Source organism: Sinocyclocheilus grahami, unplaced genomic scaffold (genome assembly GCF_001515645.1).
Source record: "Sinocyclocheilus grahami isolate Dianchi unplaced genomic scaffold, SAMN03320097.WGS_v1.1 scaffold21.1, whole genome shotgun sequence".
Taxonomy (NCBI): Eukaryota; Metazoa; Chordata; class Actinopteri; order Cypriniformes; family Cyprinidae; genus Sinocyclocheilus; species Sinocyclocheilus grahami.
The window spans coordinates 3,921,172-3,944,080 of NW_015505200.1; the positions used below are offsets into that span (position 1 = coordinate 3,921,172).

The 22,909-nt window shown below is 38.3% G+C and overlaps 1 protein-coding gene across 2 annotated transcripts in view; it reads left to right on the forward strand.

The window, feature by feature from the left end:
• The window catches only part of LOC107557230 (ras GTPase-activating protein nGAP), an 88,864-nt gene that overhangs the window by 11,145 nt on the left and 54,810 nt on the right, over positions 1-22,909 (forward strand). Inside the window, exon 1 of one of the 2 annotated variants that reach the window (XM_016240610.1) lies at positions 11,536-12,132. The exons of the other annotated variant lie outside the window; for it this stretch is intronic. Coding sequence (XP_016096096.1) covers positions 11,604-12,132 — 529 coding nt within the window. The 5' untranslated portion in view covers positions 11,536-11,603. Of the gene's footprint in view, positions 1-11,535; positions 12,133-22,909 lie in introns of those variants that run through there. 2 annotated transcript variants of the gene reach the window in all.

Here is a 22,909-nt window from a genome sequence, read left to right on the forward strand (position 1 = left end):
TCCACGCCCTCCTAAAACACCTCGTTTAAACATGCCCCCACATGTCTAAGTCACTGTGTGGGAAGATTTGCATAACACTGCCCAAATGTTCACGCAAAGAAAGAAGGCGTAACTTTGATTCTCGCTGTAGTATTGTTGCTGCCACCGCCATGCCGTGGAGACGCTGTGTTTTTCATTGTGAAAGAGAAACTACATTGTTTTGTCTTCCAAAAGAGGACAAAACTAGAAATCAGTGGTTAAGTTGTATTTACAACACTGTTCCAGAACACTTCAACCCAAATATTCAGATGTGTGAAGCGCATTTTACGGAGGACTGTTTCCTGAACCTGTGCTCAAAGGCTGTTTCTATAAAGTGGGGCAGTTCCAGCTTTGCAAGGACAGTCTGGCGCTTCTGACTCACAGCCTGTAAGTACGTTTTCATATTTAAAGAATTTGCCACTGACGATTCAAACGCGAGTTTTGAGCAGTGTCGAGTAGCACTTGTCGTTTGTAATTTCTCCGATCACAAATGCAGACATGGTTTTATGTTTACGCGGCATGATACGCATCACAACGTGTAAAAAGACAATATAAGTCATTTTAATCAGTAACCAGTTATGTCCCCACTGGATGCAACAAATGCCTCGTTTAGTGTTTTTCATTGTGAAAGAGAAACTACATTGTTTTGTCTTCCAAAAGAGGACAAAACTAGAAATCAGTGGTTAAGTTGTATTTACAACACTGTTCCAGAACACTTCAACCCAAATATTCAGATGTGTGAAGCGCATTTTACGGAGGACTGTTTCCTGAACCTGTGCTCAAAGGCTGTTTCTATAAAGTGGGGCAGTTCCAGCTTTGCAAGGACAGTCTGGCGCTTCTGACTCACAGCCTGTAAGTACGTTTTCATATTTAAAGAATTTGCCACTGACGATTCAAACGCGAGTTTTGAGCAGTGTCGAGTAACGCTTGTTGTTTGTAAATTTCTCCGATCACAAATGCAGACATGGTTTTATGTTTACGCGGCATGATACGCATCACAACGTGTAAAAAGACAATATAAGTCATTTTAATCAGTAACCAGTTATGTCCCCACTGGATGCAACAAATGCCTCGTTTGCAATTGGTTTTATTGGTTTTGTCTCGTCGCGCTGGGACACGGCATCACAGTATGGTAAAGGGCGTAACATTTCCATCACACGCTTGAGGTATTCAGCCAATCACAACGCACTGGATAGCTGGCCAATCAGCGCATCCCTCGCTTTTCAGAACGATTTGCTTTGTAAAAATCGACGCGTTTCAGAAAGGCGGGGCATAGAGAAGCAACAATAATTAACAGTATGTGGAAAATAATGTGTTTTTTTTTACTTTAAACCGCATATCCCTCGCTTTTCAGAACGATTTGCTTTGTACAAATCAACGCGTTTCAGAAAGGCGGGGCATAGAGAAGCAACAATAATTAACAGTATTTGGAAAATAATGTGTTTTTTTTACTTTAAACCGCATAAACACATTTCATTACACCAAATACACAAAATAATGTTCTTTTTAGCAACGTCATATGACCCCTTTAATAATAAAAATGTATGGTCTTAAAAATAGGCTTTATTTTAAGCATTTTTATACATAACCATTCAAATGTTTGGGGTTGTTAAAAGTTTTTTTTTTTTATTATTAGTTGCACTACTTGTTGTTGTGTATGCCTTATCAAAATTATCATTTTTTTTTCAGCCCATGTTCTGTTCATTTTGCATATTTTTGGGCCGTTCAGTTCATAGTAATATGAATGATTTTGATGGTTGAGGGTTTCTTTTAGGTTCAAATTTGGAAAAATTTTGGTCCTTTGTTTAGGTTGCCAATTTTAGTCAGTGTAAAATCTGGGTCGGAAAGCAAAAGCACTGTTCCTTCACTTTAATAGTGAGCCATTACAGACATTATCTGTAATGTGGGTGCCATCCAATTCTGTCAGATATGATGGTCAGGTCTTGCATTTGAATCTTGAAATTACGTGTTCCAGCCTGACGGTTGTTATGGAGTGTCTTTTTGATGTAGAAGTTTGTGTTGTGCGCTGTTTGCTCTGCAAATGACTGGTAAGAGTCACAGATCACACTTCACTGCTTAGCAATGCTGTGCAAACTGCCAAAAGAGAGCAGAGCACGAAAGGCTAAAGAAAATCAGACTTCCCTTAGTGTGTTTATTAGTTGCACTACTTGTTGTGTATGCCTTATCAAAATGATCAGTTTTTTTTTCAGCCCATGTTCTGTTCATTTTGCATATTTTTGGGCCGTTCAGTTCATAGTAATATGAATGATTTTGATGGTTGAGGGTTTCTTTTAGGTTCAAATTTGGAAAAAGTTTGGTCCTTTGTTTAGGTTGCCAATTTTATTCAGTGTAAAATCTGGGTCGGAAAGCAAAAGCACTGTTCCTTCACTTTAATAGTGAGCCATTACAGACATTATCTGTAATGTGGGTGCCATCCAATTCTGTCAGATATGATGGTCAGGTCTTGCATTTGAATCTTGAAATTACGTGTTCCAGCCTGACGGTTGTTATGGAGTGTCTTTTTGATGTAGAAGTTTGTGTTGTGCGCTGTTTGCTCTGCAAATGACTGGTAAGAGTCACAGATCACACTTCACTGCTTAGCAATGCTGTGCAAACTGCCAAAAGAGAGCAGAGCACGAAAGGCTAAAGAAAATCAGACTTCCCTTAGTGTGTTTTCATGCACTTTGCAGTTTTGCAGACCCTAAGGATATTAGGCAACTCTGAAAGCCCCGTTTGATTTCGTTGATCGAGAATGGCTAAATGGGGTCAGGCGCTGCAGGCTCTTCTGATTCTGACTCACCGAAGTCTACTGTGGGAAGCATCCAGAGTTTTACCATGCTAATGTACAGCTACAGTACCACAATTGAAAAAGCTCTACGGTTACTTCATAAAAGATTTCAGATGCCTATCACTTAGTCTTAGATAAGCCCCATTGATGTGGCGCCTTCTCATAAATAGACGTCTGCATCATTAAGACATTGAAGGTATGTGTACAGGGTGTGTTTGTTTGTCGTTCAGTTTGCTTTCAACATTATCTATTTGTGTACATTTTGTAAATGCATTGTCAGTCTTGTTTATGCGTGTGCATCACTGTGAAATATCTTTCAGAGTTTTGTGGGCCATCTCATCTATTTTGCAGAAGACCTTTAGTCTTGTGTTTCCACTCAGTCTGTTACTGTCTTATCAGGGCTTTGCAGTGAACTGGACACGTACAGTGAGGCAGGTGAAGCCGAGCTCTTGTTCCTGACATCCTTTTCCCATCTTAAAGAGTCCTTTGAGGCACAAACAATAGGACAGCAGTTCTACTCCAAAAGAACTGCATCATTTGTCCTCTTAGTTCTCAAATGTGAAAGGCTATTCTTAGTAAGATTAAAATAAAAATGTTAAAGCGATAGTTCACAGAGAAATACAAATTTAAGATTTAAATTTCTGGTTCCCTCGACAAAACCCATGGATTTTTTTTTTGGATTATCACAGAAAATAGCAAAAGTTTATGTATCTTACATGTTTATCATGATAATCTTAAAGGGGTCATATGATGCAATTTCAAGTTTTCCTTTCTCTTTGGAGTGTTACAAGCTGTTCGGGGATAGATAAGATCCCTAAAGTTGCAAAGACTAAAGTCTCAAATAGTGATCGACCGATATATCGCCAAAGCCGTTATATTGGCCGATATTTGGCATTTTTCAAATATCGGCATCGTCCGATAAGTTTTTCTGTTTGGCTGATGCGTTCGAGGAAGGACTTTTATTTTGACGGCGCTGAGAGCACCTCGTTTAAACATGCCCCCACATGTCTACATCACTGTGTTTGAAGATTTGCATAACACCGCCCAAATGTTCATGCAAAGAAGAAGGCTTAACTTTGAATCTCGCTGTAGAATTGTTGCTGCTGCCGCCATGTCATGGAGACGCTGTGTTTCGTTGTGAAAGAAACTACTTTGTTTGGCCTTCCAAAAGAGGACAACTAGAAATCAGTGGTTAAGTTGTATTTACAACACTGTTCCAGAACAGTTCAAACCAAATATTCAGATGTGTGCAACGCATTTTACGGAGGACTAGGACTGTTTCCTGGGAGAGTAGCCTACAATGCCGTTGTTCTGACAAATAATGCTGACTAAGTACGTTTTCATGTTTAAAGGATTTGCCACTGATGATTCAAACGCGAGTTTTGAGCAGTGTAGAGTAGCGCTTGTTGTTTGTCGTTTCTCCGATCACAAATGCAGACATGGTTTTATGTTTACACGGCTCGATACGCAATGCGTAAAAAGACAGTATAAGTCATTATAATCCATAATTATGTCCCCACTGGATGCTACAAATGCCTCGTTTGTAATTGGTTTTATTGGTTTTGTCTCGTCGCGCCGGGACACGGCATCACAGGGCATAACATTTCCGTCACACGCTTGAGGTATTCGGCCAATCACAACGCACTGGATAGCTGACCATTCAAAGCACACCTCGCTTTTCAGAACGATGAGCTTTGTAAAAATCAAGGCATTTCAGAAAGGGGGGGCATAAAGGAGAAACATTAATGTACAGTATGTGGAAAATAATGTGTTTTTTAAACTTAAACCGCATAAGCACATTTCATTACACCAAATACACAAAATAATGTTCGTTTTTAGCAACATCATATGACCCCTTTAACAAATTAACTCAAGTTTCATGAATTTTGAAGCCTAAATGTCAAAAGTAAAAAGCTAAACATACATATAAAGAAACTACACCACGGCCGCATGACTTTAATGTCACCACCATTAAGCTTCTAACAACTCTTTCGGTCTTTATTTAAAAAAGATTTTACTTGAAAGATATAAAATAGTTTTCATGAACATGAGACTGAGGCCATAAAAGCAGACTAGTGAATAGATGAGTTTACCTGTTTAATGTGATTGTTTAATGTCCCTGGCAAACTCTGTAGTCCCATTTAGCCACTTGTTAGTAACTGCCATTTTTCAAGACAAGTAAAAGCTTAAAAAAAATCACAAGGGATTTTTATTTTATGTCATAGAATAAAATGGAAAACTATCTTGAGCTTAACCACAGACCTTATTTCAGGCACTTAACCAAAAACCCATTCAAAAAAAAAAACCCATAGGCTTCATGACGATGGAACCGAAAGTGCTAAAATGCTAACTTGTTTCCGGATTTTGGCTAACAAAAGTATGTCATTCCTGCAGCATCCTATTTGCTCAGCCTCATGTTGTTCCAAGCTTGTATGAATGTCGAAAAAAAAAGAGATTGGAGTCCATTAACGCTCATTAAATGGACAAAAACACTAAGACATGTTTCAAAACACCTCAATTTTGTCGCACAAAAGAAATCCAAACCAGTTTGGAAATACATGAGGGAGAGTAAATGATGACAGGTTTCATTTTTGGGTAAACTATCTCTTTTACATGTCCTCTTCTCTGTAATCAGATGAGGGTCGTTTTTTATGATCTGCTTCATGTGTTTGGGGTTCCAAGTCTAAGCAGATATTTCTTAGATTCCCCACTTTTAACATTGTTTGAAAGCAAAGTTATGTTCAGGCCATTGTTGATGCCTAACCCCCTGTGGGCCTGCTGTACGGAGGAGGAGATGGAAAGTTTTTTTCAGCCTCCACACTGAAGTGATGTCTAGGGGTGGCAGGATTTCCCCTACTTAAGAGCCAAAGCGAGAGCTCTAACCTATGTGTAGGTTAAAAATACACACTCCTGTGTTTCTGGGGGGTCTGTCCTCGTTGAGAGAAAAAAAATGCATGGAAGAATACGTCCATGTCTTTGTGTTTACTGTGCTAATGGGATGTTGCCAGGAACTAGGGCTGGGCATTCCATCAGATATTCACAAAATAATTGTGCAACAGTTAGAAGCATTGTGAATATCATTATTATTTTAATGTGCTTTTTCATGCAAATTTTGTATTCATTTCAAATTTTTTTTATTGTAAACTTGCAAGTGAATAAATGTTTTATACATTTTATTATTAGTAGTAGTAATATTATTATTATTAGCTAGATCACCCCTTATGCTCTTGTCTTCATGACTTCAGGCCTTCATAACATAATTCATGATTTTTGTTATCGTTCCCATCAGTAACCTTCAAAGGTTACAGTTCATTCTAACTGCTGGTGTAACTTTCATGTGCTGTGGGTGTGCGTGTTTTTTTTTAAAGGGGTGGTTCACTGGTTTTTTTCTAGGCTTGATTGTTTTTATGACTAAGTCTAACATGTGTTAATGTTTCGTTTTTAAAACAACTTGGCAAAATTTTTCACATAATTGACCTTTATTCCACACTGCTCTGTCCCTTCTCTCAGAAACACCCTGATCATTTCCTTCTTTTATAAAGCCCCTCCCTCAGAAATAGGCGATGGGCTCTGATTGGTTAGCTAGCCCAGTGTGTTGTGATTGGCTAAACCGTCTCTAGTGCTTTTCTTAATGTCCCGCCCTCTCCTCAGCGGCATGGCTCCGGTTGTATTGTAAACAATGGTGTCGTTAATATCGCTTATCAGTTTGAGCCCGATTGAGAAGCAGAGGATATTATTGAAGAGGATCGTGCAGAACCTGTGCAAGCATGACTTTTAACGGTAGGCCTATGTTTTTGGTTTGTTGTTGTCTCATACTTTTAGATACGGTGTTATTTGTAAATGCTACTGCTTATGTTAGCTTTTAATATACAGTTTTATCCTAATTAACGCTTTAATACCGTACGGCAACTGCACGCGCATCCATGTTTAACTCTTCTCATAGCTATATGAAAATAAGTGTATAATTGGAACAGTTCATTGCTGGAGCTAAGCTGAATGAGAGACAGAGAGAGAGAGAGAGATGCAGAGCGTGTGCAGACCAGGGGGACGCGAGGAACAATATTAAGAACCGCTGCTTTAGAACATTGATTTTGAAACTTGTGAATCCATTAGAATCGTTAGAAGACAGAATCGCGATTCATATATGAATAGATTTTTACGTCCACCTTTTTTCTCTTCCTCTTCTCTAAAGCAGCGCAGCATTGCCTTGCCCCCTTTGCTGCCTTTTCCAGAGGGCGGGGTTTATCTGGTTTTGTGAAGTCACGAACCCGGGAAGTAACTTGTTGTAGTCCCTACCAGCCGTTTTTGTAGGCATTAAACTGCCAGAATTTTAAAAGACGATATCTCCGTTTGCATTGAACTTTCAGCTTCGTAACTTTGCAGATATTGTTTATGCTCAAACAGCAACATTACACACTAACTAATGTTAAAAAAGGGAAATCGCAATGAGCCACCCCTTTAAGTGGCCTTTTGTCTCCTCTGCCCTCTCCTTATACTTTTCTGACAGATTTGTAGGGCCTAATGCTATATTTAGGAGAGATGTGTGCGTGCATGCCCTGTCCCTTCTGGTTTCCTCCTGCACTAAATAGTAGAGCTAAAAAAATCACTCCAACGAAGTGGCGGTGGGTGTAGAAGGGGGACTTGTGTCATTACTTCCTGTGGTCAAAAGTGTAGACAATGTGTCCTCCTTTGCTGCAGAGGTTGGTGGGATTTTTTTTTTTAGGTAATGGCTGATCACAGATTTTAAAGAGAGAGAGGAAAGGACAACAAGCTTTGAGCAATGTCAACAAATGTTATTAGTCCTGCATTAGCACTACTTTTAAGCAGTCATAATGGCCTACATGTCAAACCTTATTTGCTTTGTAGATTAATTACTGAAACACTGAAAGGAAACATGACCTTTGCTCTTTTTCAGATCAGATTGTGGCATTGATAATGGGGTTTATCTGAATCTCACGCTCGTAGTGGTGAAGAGGGATACTGGTGTTTAATGATTGCTTTCATGCGCTGCCTCCAGGCACAGAGCTTGTTTGATGGCTGTAACAGGGTGCTAATTGCTGTTGTCCAGACTGGACTCTCGCAGAGCGTCAAAAGGCAGGAAATTGCTTCACAGATTTCAGAACATAGCATAATAATAGAAGCTCATGGATGTCGGACGTAGTGTGAACGTGACTTTATCTCAGCGCTGTTTCACTCACCTGCGTTTAATGCTTTGCCTTGTAGAAAAAAAAGACTTTTATGGATGACCTGCATTAACCAAATGAATGGTGTGAAGTTCAATGGCACACAGATGTTGTCAAGTTGCACATCTGTTCTCCAAACTTAATTTTCATAAATCTGTATGCCTAGATCTATTTGTAAATCTGTATGTCAAGGTTTATTCATAATCTACAGAAGTGTCAATAATGCACTGGGTAAATCTCAGCAGAGATTGTCGACTTTAATATTCACAGCTTTGACCTTAAATCCGTTGCTCTGGAAATGTACTGCCCAATCCCAAAATCTGGCATGACAGGGAGTCCAGCTGACCCACTGTATGTTTCTTTTTAACGTCACACAAGAACATACGTTTTTTACAGGGGCTTGCTTATTTAAAAGTATGGGAATGAAAACCTGTTGATGTTTCTGATTCACTTTAAAAACCTTGTCGCATTGAAAACTATTTTGGTTATCAGCATTGAAAGGATCAGACTCGGAAGGAATTTTCTTCTTTAACTTTCTCATTGGTTCATTGGTTGCTCTTGAGTTCATTGGGCTTTTGCACAGATGTGGGTTTACTGATGTGGCACCGACATGCTATTGACCGCAAATGTTAAAATGATATGATTATCAAACTCTTCATTTAATCAAGATCAAACTGACATCCATTGTAACCATGTCTCCTTTTGTACAATACTTTTGATCTTCACGCCATCAAATTGCTGTTGTACTGGAAATCACGGCTGTGATTCGTCATGAACATAGACAAGAGTGTTGTGCTGTGGTGGCAGGACTGTTTCCCATGGACCACGTCCCCTTCCCCCTGGTGCTTAAACCTCCCCACCCATGAATCACGTGCACTCAAACTCAGAATTAAATTTATTTAAACTAAAAAAAGACAATAAGAACAATTAAATAAATGACAAGCAATAGCACAAACAAAAACCATAACAAGTTACAAATTAAATTAACAATACTTTAAGTTTTTCAGGTAGGTCTAACAGTAATAGGCCTATTTCATAGAGATGCACCGATTGCAATTTTCTTGGCCGATTCCGATTTCTGATTTTTTGTTAGTGTGATCTGCTGATACCGATTTTTGCCGATTCCGATTTTCTTTCTAAGAACTATAATTGACAGCATATACAAACAAAAATCTACTTTTCTTCAACGCAAAGTTTTATTTTCATAAAAAAACACAAGTAAAAAGTCAGTAATAAAATAAGAACAAATAAAAAAAATGGCAAACAACAGCACAAATAAATGCAATAAAATGAAGAGAGCTATGAAAGTATGTAAGTAAGTTTTTATTCAGTTAAAAAATACTACAGAAATTAAAGTAATCAAATGTAAAATAACACTCAAATGTAAAATAACACATCCAGTGTTCTTTTACATTTGATTATTTTAATTTCTGTAGTCTTCATTGTAAAAATTTAATACAGATTAATGCTTACCATTAAAGTTATAAAACGTATTCAGTCAAAAGCAGAAAATTATTTTCTGTGTCTTTTGTTCTTTGATTAACATGACAGACAGCAGCAGGAATATTGGACTGCGGTCCCTTTAAGAGTTTATCCACGGACCCAATATACTGTTACAGAACATGCGTTCTCTTTCTCAACTATTTAACATTCCAAAACTGACTGTGTTTAACTGGATACTCGCCAAGATGGGCATTTTGACATAATTTTGTATGTATTTGAACGTTTTAGCGCAGTTAGCCACTCATTTTGGTATTTGTGGCTCACAAGCTGTTTGAGACTGAGCACGGCTTGTGTGCTCCACTAATATAGATCAGTGGTGGTGCGTGCGCGTTTGGTATAAGCGCGAAACCTGCGGGAATGACTAAAATAATGCGCAATACAAGCACTATTTAACCGGAGCGAATGAGACGTGTGTGAGAGAGAAGGGGTCGTCGGAGAGAAGAGAGCGAGAATGCGCTGCTGACGTTATTGTCTGTGCCGCTGGTAACAAAACGGATCGGCTCGAAATCGGAAAGAAGTGAGACTGACCGGCCGATCATGAGGAAAATCATCCGATTCCGATCCCTGGCCGATCGATCGGTGCATCTCTACTATTTCAAGTACAGAATTACTACAGAAACGGAATAATCCATTCAGTTTTAAAATAACACTGGGTAGTCTTCACTGTGTAACTAAACAGTAATGACACAGACAACAGCAGGTTTATTTAGGCTGCTGTCTAAGACCTTGTGCACGGATCTAATATACTGTTACACATGTGTTTTGCTTCTCAACGGTTTACATTCACTTAATACCCTATATACCAGCTGTGTTTACGTGAATACTCGCCAAGACAGGCATTTTGACATAATTTTGTATGTATTTTGCCGTTTGCACACAATAAGGCACAAAACAACTCAATTCTGTGGTTGCGCACTGTTTCAGAGGCGACTTTATGTGTGCGTTGTTTTGGTGTTGCCGCACTGAAAACAGTCTATAAGAGAGCACGCGAGTACTGTATAGAGTTCAATTTCACATCTTTTTGCACTTGAATTGCTTGAATGTTTAAATTGGCAAGACTTAAAAGCACGTACAAATGATACATTCCGTAATTTTTTCATCGCATTATAAGTGCGGAACGTGGGAATGAGTAGAATTATACACAATCCCACGCCGAAATTCAAGCCCTGCTCCGTCTCCTCCACTAATTCCTGTGAATGATGTGAGTGGCGTCACTGTGATGTCACTGAGAAGCTGCAGCCGTGGCGGGGATGATTTTTGGTGTGGCGGCCTGCCACGGCAGAATGAATGTAGCGGAAACACTGAGAGCAGTGATAAAAATCTCTATACTGGTATACTAATTATCACTTCTAATATCTTACCAATCAGAACTAACCGTTTTGTTATCCAGAATATGAAATGCCCATATTTGTTCTGTTTTTCAGAGAAGTTTTTCCCCCTATTGCATAACAGATTGCAGGGAAATCCCTTGAAGTTACTCTTCAGTTTCTGTCTAATTCAGTGAAAGCATTTCTGTTTTCTTAGCAAGTTACATTTGCTATCATTTTTAAATGGTTATTTTCATCACTAACATGAATTTATACTTGGAGCTCTACAGAAGCCGTATGACGTACATTCTCTGCACTTGACACTGACGAACCAGATTCTCTGAAGTCAGGGGTTTTTTTTCTTCTTCTGATTTTACTCTCATGAAACGGTCGGTGTTGCGCTAACCACAGAGTGGGGCCACTAAATGGGCAGCACATGCGCTGTTTGGATAGTGAGGCAAAGTGTTTCTATGCACACATATATCTGACACTTATTTCCTCCCAGAAAGCCTAGCAACAACCCAGAATCCAGGAAGTGGTGGCTCACCAGTGAATGTCTTGCTCTCTCACTGAGAGACATTTGCTCAGCATGTTTCTTCAAGGAGATCTCGGGGACGGTGTTATCCGCTATGTCAGGCATCAAATTTAGAGTATTATGTTCGGATAACTCTGTTAGATCCAGCCTAGCTCATCGAGATGAGACTATGATGCAATTGTTAGCATTTGAAACGGACTGAAATAGATTTTTGGCTGCCTGCTTCTTGATATTGTTAAGCTTTTTAAGCTTTTCTCCGCTCATCAACCATGAGTTTACCACGGAAGGCCACACCGGAGGAGCAAACGGGGTCAAACAGGAATCCATCACGCTGTTCGTCTGGCAGGGAGAGCGCTCGTCACTGGCGTCTCCTCAGCAGGCCTTGGCTAAAGCACCGTTCGATTTCAGCCCCCGAGGAGCCTTTGGACACACATGACAGAAGAAACCTGGCTGGATGGAACATGCGCACACAGAGCTTGACATGGTCCAGAAGCAGCAGCAGTACGCCTCCGTCCAATCCTCCTATCTCCAGGGTCCACAGTCTCCCGGACCCTCAGAGGGTCACCAGCCGCGGTGTCCTCCTGGAGCATGCTAATCTTCAGAGGGACTGGTTATCTCGCAGCTCAACCCCTTTTTTAAGATCTGAACTGGGGAGCGAAATACATACTGAGACTCCACCGCTTAGGCGGGGACTGAGCTCTCAAACGTTTTCAGGGATTCTGCTGTCCATGTCAAGACGAATTAGCCAAATTTTAAATACCTCTCCTGAGCCGGCTGTTGGAGAACTTTCAGAAGACGGTAGGAAGCTTGATTAATGTTTGAAGGCACATCAGGGAGGCAACCGCTCTACCATTTAGACTAGATTATCTTTGAAAACTTGAGTATTTCTTTTTCTGAAATGATTTTGATATTATGCACCACATAAGTGCTCTCATTTGATGGTTTAGGCTATGTGGATGCTTGACAAAAATGTTAATTCTGTAATTGTTTACTTACCCTTATATTGTTCCAAACTGTATGACTGACTTTCTTATGCGGAACACAAGACTGATGATGATATCAAAAATTATATTTTGAAGAATGATGGCAACCAAACAGTTATGGCTACCATTTTGTATGGGCAATAAAAACACTGAGACATTTATCAAAACATCGCCTTTTATGTTCCACAGAAGAAAGTAAATCATAGAGGTTTGGAATGACATGAGATGTAGTGCTAAATTTACACTGCAAAGATGGCACAGAAGTTTTTCTGAAAAGTGCTTCTTTACACAGATGTCTTAAATGCAGTTACAACTGTACTTTGATTCCTAGGTGTCCTGAGGTGGGTCTGAGCAGGCATTATTTAGTCTGACTTAGATGCAGAATTGCTTCTTTACGCTGAATTTTGAGCAGGCACAGAGCAGCCTTAACTCAGCTGTGTAAAGGAGCCTGAGTAAATGATGATATAATTTTCATTTTTGGTTATCCCTTTATGTGCAGCCTCCATACTGATTTGTTTAAAATTTGGTTCAGTCGTTGGGTAGGTTAAGCACTGACTTTGTCAGATATGTAGCTGCCATCCCATGTACTATAATAATACAACACAATGAGGCGTTCATGGGTTTAAGCCAGTCATAATGAGTCATGTATACATCAGTGAATGTGATATTACACTTACTTTTTGAGTAATATGACTATTTATCTTTCATCCTGTGGATTAATTTATAGCGATGTGAAAGTTATTTAGCTTTCTTGTGTTTTTACAGTGTAGATGTTTCTTGTAAGAAAGTGGTTTGAGTCTAATCTCATTGTGTACCAGAAAATTCTAAATTGAAGCTCAAGCAGTAAATATGGTGGGAATACATCTTCCAAGCTTTCCACATCTACAGTAGAATCAGTTGTTCTTTAGTAATTTTTTACTGAGATGAACCGTTACATGAAAATGCCATATTTCTAAACACATATTACACACAGTATTTTATTCAAATTTTCTGTGTACAACATTTTTTAATGAGGAGAAAAATTAGTGAGCGCACCTTGAAAAAGATCAAATTGCAAGCATTGTTATTGCCAACCTCTCCATTGACTCCATTAGCATTTGCAGGTAAAATGGAAATACATTGAACACTGCGTCTCACTATCTGAGTAAACATCTTTTCCTCTATTAGATTCACTTCCCCCTTTCCGCTTTCCAACTTATCGCTGAACACTTCCCATCACCATTTGCTAATTAGCTAGCATGGAAAGGCATATGTATAAATTTGATAGAGCGTTAAACTGAGCAAACGTGTTCCCTTTGAGCTTGCAGCTCCTCACTTGCTCTAATAAAGTAATTATTGCTTTCAGCTCCTCTGGGTTCAACACTATTCAAGCAAGTTTCGAAGTGTGAGTGCAGATCCCTGGGCTGGCTTGGAGTTTGTGTCAACAAACCTCGGGGTGACAGCAGGAGTTTGACCCCCTCCTAAGTCCAACTTTTTCCTCCATTCCTTTAGAAATGTAGGAGGTAGCTCACTCACCTCTTTTTGTATGCTAATACGTGTTCCTGCAAGGGTACAAAGACCATGGGCTTGCCACCTTTTAACCTTATTACCCTTTGAAAAGCTGGGGCAAAGGTGGTCTGCAGAAGTCATGAGAAAGCACCCTGTGGAATTGATTTTAAAAAAGAGAGAGAGGCAGAACTGTACCTTCAATAAAGCCAATTTCCGTGTTAGAGCAGAATGTAAGAAGAACTATTTAGGTCTTTCAGACACATTAGTAAGCACAGTTTCCTCATTTAGGTCATCTTGTCATGGGCTGGTTGCTCAAGGAATGCCCCAGCCTGACAGAAACACAGTGGGTGGGGAGAGCAGCTAGTCTTAGACCTGCAGCTGAAAATGGGGCGCTGCTGAATTTGCAGTCCCAATGTCATGCCTGAGATAACTTTGTTCTGTCATGCAGATATTCCCTCAAGAGTTGGCACACAAACCTTTGTCATTCCTCCTTAACAGCGAGAGTGAGCCGGAACAGTAAAGACATTTAATCCATTAGGATGGAAAGTGCTGCCAATGAAGAATCAACTGGCTTGAATATAGACAGAGACTGGCAATATATATTTATTTATTTAACTTTTTTTTTTTTCCCCGCTGAGTCTCCTGAACAATGCTAGGAAACAACTGTTCAGAGGAAGAATAACTTGTTTGTTTGTTTGATAATTATTTATGTATTTACTTAGTTAGTTGGGCTATTTTTTAACACTCATTCAAGCGAGAAAAGATGGAAAAATAGGACACTTTCAGGTGCAAAACAACCTTTATTATTATTATTGTTATTTATTCTATTTAATTTATTGGTATATTATCATAATAACAGTAATAATAGTAATTATTATTTAATCAATGCTATTTAGTTAATAATAATAAACATTTATTATGAATAATAATATTTTTTTGGTGCTTTTTTTACATTTATTTGTGTATATAATAATAATAATAGCCTTGATGATGATGATGATTGTTGTTGTTAAGCATTTTTAATGCATATGTATTTACTTTTGTCAAGTTAAATGTTGTTAAAACAGTAGTGGATTTAGGTTTGAAAGACATGCAGATGTTCCAGGCATGCTGACGGCAGCCTATTTAAATATGTAACTAAGTCTCTCAGGGGCGGATTGTCGTACTTGTGACTTAAACAAAAGAGTAAGCACTCAGTGCCTTGCATATTGCACGGTCCCATCTGTAACAATGGAGGAAAGGAATTACTAGCATTGTGAATTATTTAACATGGTCAGGTGTCAGACTGTGAGAAATGCATGACCTCCTCATGCAACAATAATGTTTGACGAATAAAAAATCACGTAGCTGTGACAAATGTGCTAATTGCACAGAAATTTAAAGAAGTGAAATTGATTTTCCTCACCAGTTTTTTTGTTTTTTTTACATTGCAGTAATTGCAGAGTCAGTCCTGATAAATGTCAAATTAAACATTGACTGAATTACACTATAATGCAACTGATTCAATTAGAAATGAAGTCAAAATGTTATTACATTCTGTTTATTGGGTCTAGTGTCCTACCAGTGCCTGTAACTTGTATTTAGAGGGGCACAGCTGGGCAGAGGGCATGTTTTGAGGGCGTAGCGTCTTTCTGAGCTAGCGTCTTTCTGTTTTAGCTTCTACAGGGAGTCACAACTGACTGAACAAATCCAGCATTTGTGATTTTAGGAGGACGATGTTTGACCGTGCAGATTAAAGGGCAAAGGGACGATGTCGTCTCAGAGCTGCTTGGCTAGAGTGGCACAATGGTAAAAGGCTTGTGACGCTGGTGTTGTGAATTATGAATGACACGAAGCACTCTCCTGTCACTGCGATGGCACAAATCCAAGTCAATTCTTCTATTCACAATCATTTTGTGCAATTTTGCTTTAGGGAAATGACCCAAAAGGGCACCTTTTATATTTCTAAACACAGTTAATGCTCATTTAAAGAGAAGGTGAATCCATTTAACAGCAGCTGTTTTTTGGGTGAATTTGACTCTAGTATGGCCTAGATTTCTAATAATATGAATGCTTACATTTTTTGTCAATTTATATATAGTAAATTTAAGGTGAGTGGTCAGTGTTAAGTACATTTTTCTATTGCAATATTGAAATGTACCGTATTAAAAATGAATAATTAATGTTTAAACATTGACATTAATGGAATAGTTCACCCAAACAAATTAGCTGAAAATGTATTCACCCTCAGGCCAGCCAAGATGTAAATTAGTTTTTCTTGAACAAATCTGAACACATTTGGATAAATTTAGCATTAGCTACATAATGGATCCATTGCAGTAATTGGGTGGCATCAGAGCAAGAGTCTAAACAGCTGATTATTATTATGATTATTGTACTGTATTTGTTGTTTATTGTTGTTGATTATTGTGATGATTTATCAGCTGTTTCAGCTCTTATTATGACGGCACCCATTCACTGCAGAGGATTCATAGGTAAGCAAAGCAAGTGATGTAATGCTAAATTCCTCCAAATCTGAAGAACACTTAAACCTAAAATTATTTTTGTAAATCCAGTGGTCAAATGCTGTGTGGCCACCTGACTAGTGACCGGTATTTGTGTGAAGGTCCACAAAACTGGAAGACTTTCCGAGTGTATATAAGCGGTAGGCTATTTTAGAAAGGAACATTTAAAAGATGAAAAAGAGGAATTAGGGAGAATCAGTGAATTATGAATAAAATATTGCTATTATGTGAATAATATGTTATCAAGTAATCAATAAAAAAGTAACTGTCTTGAGTACGAGTATTTTAAAATGTAATTTATTCTAATTACAAGTACATCATTTTTGGAATCTGATTACGTAATCCAGATTATATAATCAGTCACTACCCAGCTATGCCGATATGTCATTCATCACTACTTATAAAGGCTATAAAGTGTTTATATGTCTCTATGGTGGCGTGTCTGGCCTTGTTTGTTCTGAGGTCATCATGGGTAAGAGGACAGCGCTGCCCCACCTCACCCTGCAGTCAACAGCTGTTCCTCCCAGGCCGGACCAGTCCCTGTTAGATTACTGATTAACCCAGTCAGTCCCTCAGATTAGTCCCAGCACATCACATCCTGCTTAACCAACTGTGTCAAAACAAAGTCACAACTTCCCCTAAGCATCCCCACTTTGTTCCACCAGCTGGAAGCTCCACAAACGCATCCTCACAGAGCTGCAATCATAGCCCAATCTGTTAATTGCAGTAATTTCCTCTCTCTGTGGACCCAACTCCCCAAACTCCCCAGACACCAATTAAAGCTGCTAATTTGAAGGGCGCAAAAATTGCCATCCCAAAGTGAGATGGCTATGGATGCATCTGTAGTGGGCTTACGCTGAATCTCTTATTAAGATCTGCAAGAATTTGAGTCCTGCACTTTGCGCTGCTTTTAACTCACAAAAAAAGTACCATGGAATTGTTGCTTTTGGACACATACATTTCCAATGTAATGGCATTTGTTTTTGGACATATGCCTTGTGAATGCACAGTGAAATGTGTATATTGTCTGTTTTACACTGACTACATATGTGGCTTGTCCAGTCAGAGTTATAGGTTAATTTTTTTATTTTTATTTATAAGTCTCTTTATTAAGTTTATTAAAGTAAGTGATTCACTGGATTTAACAAAATATCCATTGTTTTATATATATATATATATATATATATATATATATATATATATATATATAATTATAGGTTAATAACTACAAGAATAACGAAGTGCAGTAAACAGTAAAACTATTTGCGCTACAAACCAGTGTTTATGAAAATAATATGATAATACCACTTTGCAATATCAAACATAATGAGCTGTTTACGCAGATAAAAATAACTAGAAGACGATGACACTGGGAGCCATTCAGGTTACAAATGGCTACACCCAATTTTACATCAAAAATGTGTATACTAAGCATTATATCAACAAAATTCTTAAGAAAAAATAGGCATAGATAATTTTTTGTCATTAGTTATGTGTATTTTTATGTTTACATTTTTTATTTGTGTATATATATGTGTGTGTACACAAGATTTTTGTCATACCACTCACTGCTGTATAATGTATAGGCTGAGGAGAAGTGCTAGTCAGAAACTCAACATTTTTTTTTCTTTTTCATTGCTGTCGTTAGTCTGTGGTAACAGTGGTAAAACATTTACTCTCTCACGGTTTCATATGGGCTATTTATATAACACGAGAGGAGCCGTCATGGGTATAAGGGCCGTTTCTGCACCACACCTCCTCGCTCTTTTCTCTCTCTCACTTTCCCTGTGCTGACTCTAATGTTCTTCCACACAAATTGTCAACCTGCTGTGGCCACGCCCCTCCAATGTGCTCAGCCATTGTTATTGGAGGGGCTGTTTATGTGTAAGGGTTGTTGTGGAGACCAGGTGGTTGGGCACTGTGTAGGTTGGCCCATGAGAGGGCAGGAGGGTGACGCTCCACAGCCTCCGCGGTTGAGTGACACAAAGCATCTTCTGTTCTCCTTTGCGATGTGTTTGTGTCAGGGTGTGTGCGCACACCTGGCAGGCACTGTGGGAATTTGGCATTAGGACATATATGAAACTAATGAAAGTCCAACGTAACGAAAAGACTCATTTGGGTGAAAGATCCCTGTATAATCAGCCAATTCATGATTCTAAACTGTGCAATAGACTGGATGTTTGGGCATCTGCTTAATAGTGATGTAATCTGATTCTATTAAAGTGCATTGAGTGTAGGGTTGGGAATCAATAGCCCTCAGAACCAGTTCCATTAAACAAAACAAGGACAATAGATTTTCTATTGAGCGGCATTAGAATAAGAAATAGTTTTTTTCTGAGCTTGCAGTATATGTCTTGAATTTGATAGAAACAAATGAATGCTGAGTGAAAGGCAGTAAAAAGACACTTTCTATTGTGGTGTTCTCGCTGGTTTCACACAACCATCAAACATACCGGGACCAGTGTATAGGGCAATTGATAGTTTTCAGTCACGTGACTGGTTCGAAGACCTGGCGGGCAAAACATCCATAGAACTGCAGCACAAGACTGTCAATTTTCTATCTGTTCCAATCCAAAAGTATTTAGATGATCTCTCAAAAGAATAAAACAAAGATACGTGAACAAAATGCAAGTTTTGGCCATTAGCAATCCATATAAAGCACCTGTCGCAATGTCACTAAAAACAGCGGTACATTCTAAAACGTTTAACGTGAAAACACTTAAAGTGCCTTTAAAACAGTGATATTAAAAGATGAAATTAGTACACACCTTATTGATGATGCATGCTTTATGCAGGCAAGCAAATGAGCCCGGAATATGAGCGCAATGTGCTAAATGGTTAAGCGTCTTCTTTATAATGGTGTTCAATGTGAAAACATTTAATATTCAACTTTGCACATTGCATTTATGTTCTGGGTTCATCTGCTTGCCTGTACAACGTATGCATAATCAATAAAGTTTATACCGCATTTGGCCTTTAAATATCACTGTCTTACTACATTACTACTAATTGCAATCCTCCTAAATATAACTGGCGGTCAGTTGAGGAAAGCCTTGTTTTGCCCTCCATGTGGGTGCTCCTGTAAGGGTGTGACGTCACGCGAAAACTATCAATTGGTGAACAAATGACTCTAAGTGGTTGTTTTTAATGAATCAGCCTCAAACTAAGAGTTTTCAGTTTGAATCAACCTAACAACTCACCCACACAGCGAATCGCAGAGAGTAGTTTTTGATTTACTAAACTTGGGTGATTATTTTCGTCTTGATTTATTTTCTTTGTCACCAAGAACTGTGTGTGTACTTAAGGCTTGAGAGACTTAAGTTAGTGTAATTATTGACAGTTTTTTTTATATTACATTGCATAGTTTAAGATACAGTATAATGTTTAAAAGTTTGGGGTCAGTAAGATATTTCTTGTTATATATTTTTGAAAGAAGCCTCTTATGCTCAAGGCTGCATTTGTTTGATCAAAAATGCAATGGAAAAAAAACAACTTTTGAACAGCAATGTGCATATGCAGTTTTGTGTAAATAAACAGTGTGCTTAAATTTTTATTAGTCTGTTTTTATTTTATTTTATTTAGTATATAGTTAGAGCAGAATATGGTGCCGTGTAAAAAGGCGCTAGACCATCAACATCCGTATTTTAGTTCTGCAGCAACTGATGCTTCCTTGTTTCCCCGCTTTATTCACTTCTGCTTTCCTCATATATCGGCAGAATGCTATGAACTTTATATAGTGTGGTTTGTCACGAGAAATCATAAGAGAAGTAATGCTGTCCCAACAATCAAAGTGGCTTGTAAAGTGTTTGTGAATCGCTCAACAGTTTGAACCATGTTTGTGACCTAAAACGATGAGTTACATTCCCATTTACATTTATTCATATGGCATTGAACAGTTCGTCAGAAATGTACTTTTTATGTTCCACAAAAGAATGAAAGTCATGGGTTTTGCAGCAACATCAGAGTAAATAAATGGTGTTTTTGGTGAACTGTTTCTATTATGCAATTAAAAGAAAGTAACTGAAAGAAATTGCAAGGAGTGTTTGTTTGGTTGTGGAGAGTTTAGTTTCTTGACAAAGTGGTCCTTTAAAAGCAGGAGGCAGTTGAGTTTTCTCCGTCTTGGCAGTGATTAGCGGTCCCAGGCATTCCCTCGTCTGACTGAAACCTCATCCCGGACAGGTGGTATGACCTCTCCTTCAGCTGAGGGCATTCCAGGCAGGGCTGCAGGGGTTAGGATTACCCTTCATCAGACACATGCAAGGCCGGTCTGGGTGTCTGTGATCATAGAGATGTACTTTAGGCCTGTCCCGGTCAGTGTCACGCACATGCTCCTCACAGATGTTTGATCTGCTTGTGACATATCTGCGTGCCAAGTTACTCTTGCAAACATCATGGTGTGTGAACCGTGGTGTACCACACATGCCAGACGCAACACTGACTTGACTCATCTGTTTTATCTTTTCATACTCGCATAGAGATTCGAAACATGCTTTATTGCTTAAATATTACTTCAGATGTCTTACAAACATGATGATATCACATCATCATCCTGTATCACACATGGAGCTTTAATCTAACACATGCACGCTCACTTCCTGCTAGTCTGTCTGAACTTTTGCTGACCTCTTGGGTAAGCGCTATTTGTGGGCTCCAGCTCCGTTACGGGGTCACAAACTGGCAGCTCTTGGGATCAGCTGGCAGCCACCCTGCAGTAATTGTTTCACAAACAAACACATGGGAGCACGTAGGACCGTGTCTAGGACACCCACACGTTTACAGTCTTATTACACCCTTTCTGGAGCCAAGGTGTCTCTCTACACACCACGGCTCACTGCTGTTAAAAGAATTGCCCTCACAGCTTAATGTGTATCTTCAAAATGATCAGTGCAGAAGCCAGGGTGTGATGTTCGCAGTTAATATTTTTTGTTTTTTCACTGTACTCATAGGGATGGGTCACAATGGTTGACTAGCTAAACAGCTTTGTTTGTTTTACATTAACAGTAACATTTAAAAAAAGAGTAAATGTTATACATAATGTTTTAAAACTGATTGTTTAATTACACATATATATTCCTTAGTTTTGAATAGTTCATGGTTTTTTAAAACCATCTAGTGTCCTGAGGTGCAGATTAGATGTTTTATGTTGTTCTTATACAATGCATATTTTTGCCTTTCAGCTCGGTTTATATTTTATATTGTCCCTACACAAACAAATAAAAACTATAATAATAATAATACAAATAAATATGTATATAAATAATAATAATAACAACAACAACAACAACTTATATTTATAAATAGCATTAAAATAACATTATTTGTGTCTTATCATATGTGTTTCCCCACAGAGGTTGCCTGATCTAGCCTTCGGTTCTGTGGTTGCATTTCCCTTCCAGAGAAATGAGTGTTTGTTCTCTCTGGTACATTTTTTTATGTCTTTCTTATGAAAAACTATGGCAATACATTTATTTAGAGAGAAATATGCTGCCGTTTTGTGGGGGTTTTATTCATCCGTTTGTCTCTTGACATTTTAACTGACCCTTCTGTCATTTCAGGGTTTGATTAGTATCCGTTTTCTCACTTCAGAGCTGTCGCCCCCCCCTCACAGAGCATGTTGGGTAACATCCTTTGCGTGTACTCTGTCATTGCTGATGTTTCGCTTCGATCTAGAGGATATTTGGAGTGAAAGATGAGTTCAGTGATGATGGACATGCTGAAATAACATTCTTGTTAAAATGAGTTTTTGCAGAGGTTATGTAACAGGACTTTTTGAAGGACTTTGTCAGGACAGATGTGATTTTCACGCTAGATTTCAGATGACATACTCACACTTAACTAAATGTTCCCTTGCCCGAACACCTCAGGGAGGGGGCTTTATATGCCGCTGCTGTATTTACTAAAAGATCACATTAATTAGGTTCCTGAGGAAGTGTTAAATGTTTTGCCTTCTCGGTGGACTAGGGACCTCTCTAGTTTGTGTTACTGTTACTTTGCCCATCCAGATTCATCCACATAAAGAAGTAGTCTTAATTTAAAAGAATGATTTGGCATAACTAAAAAAATATATGTATTATAAAATACTGTATATATTATTTAAAAAAGGTACATGGACAATTTAATTAATTTACATGAATTTTTTAATAACTTTAACCCTGGTTCATCAAAAAAAAAAAAGCGATGGAGTGAATTAAAATATGAAATTGCTTGATTTTTAGTTGGTTAACTTATTTTTATTTTTGCAATTGAAGTCTCTTTTGCTTCTTTAAATAAATATATTTCTTTAAAATCTTTTAATTCCAATAATTGGTACCCAAAATGCAATTGGAACAACTTCTATTAAATTACTGTAAAAATACTTGCTATCATGAATGACTGGAAATAAATTATAGAAATACATTGCTTTAAAACAGGTGGCAACACTGAATGTTGCATTTTACCCAGAGAATTAGTTTAACCTAGGTTTTCTACAGCTTTTAAATAGTTGCCATAATTCTGCATAACATTCGTGCAAATTAAGTCAAATAAATTCATCTGCAATGTATAGCCTTCCATATGCAATCAAGACTAGTTCAGTGAGAGGTAAATGAGAATTCTCAGCTC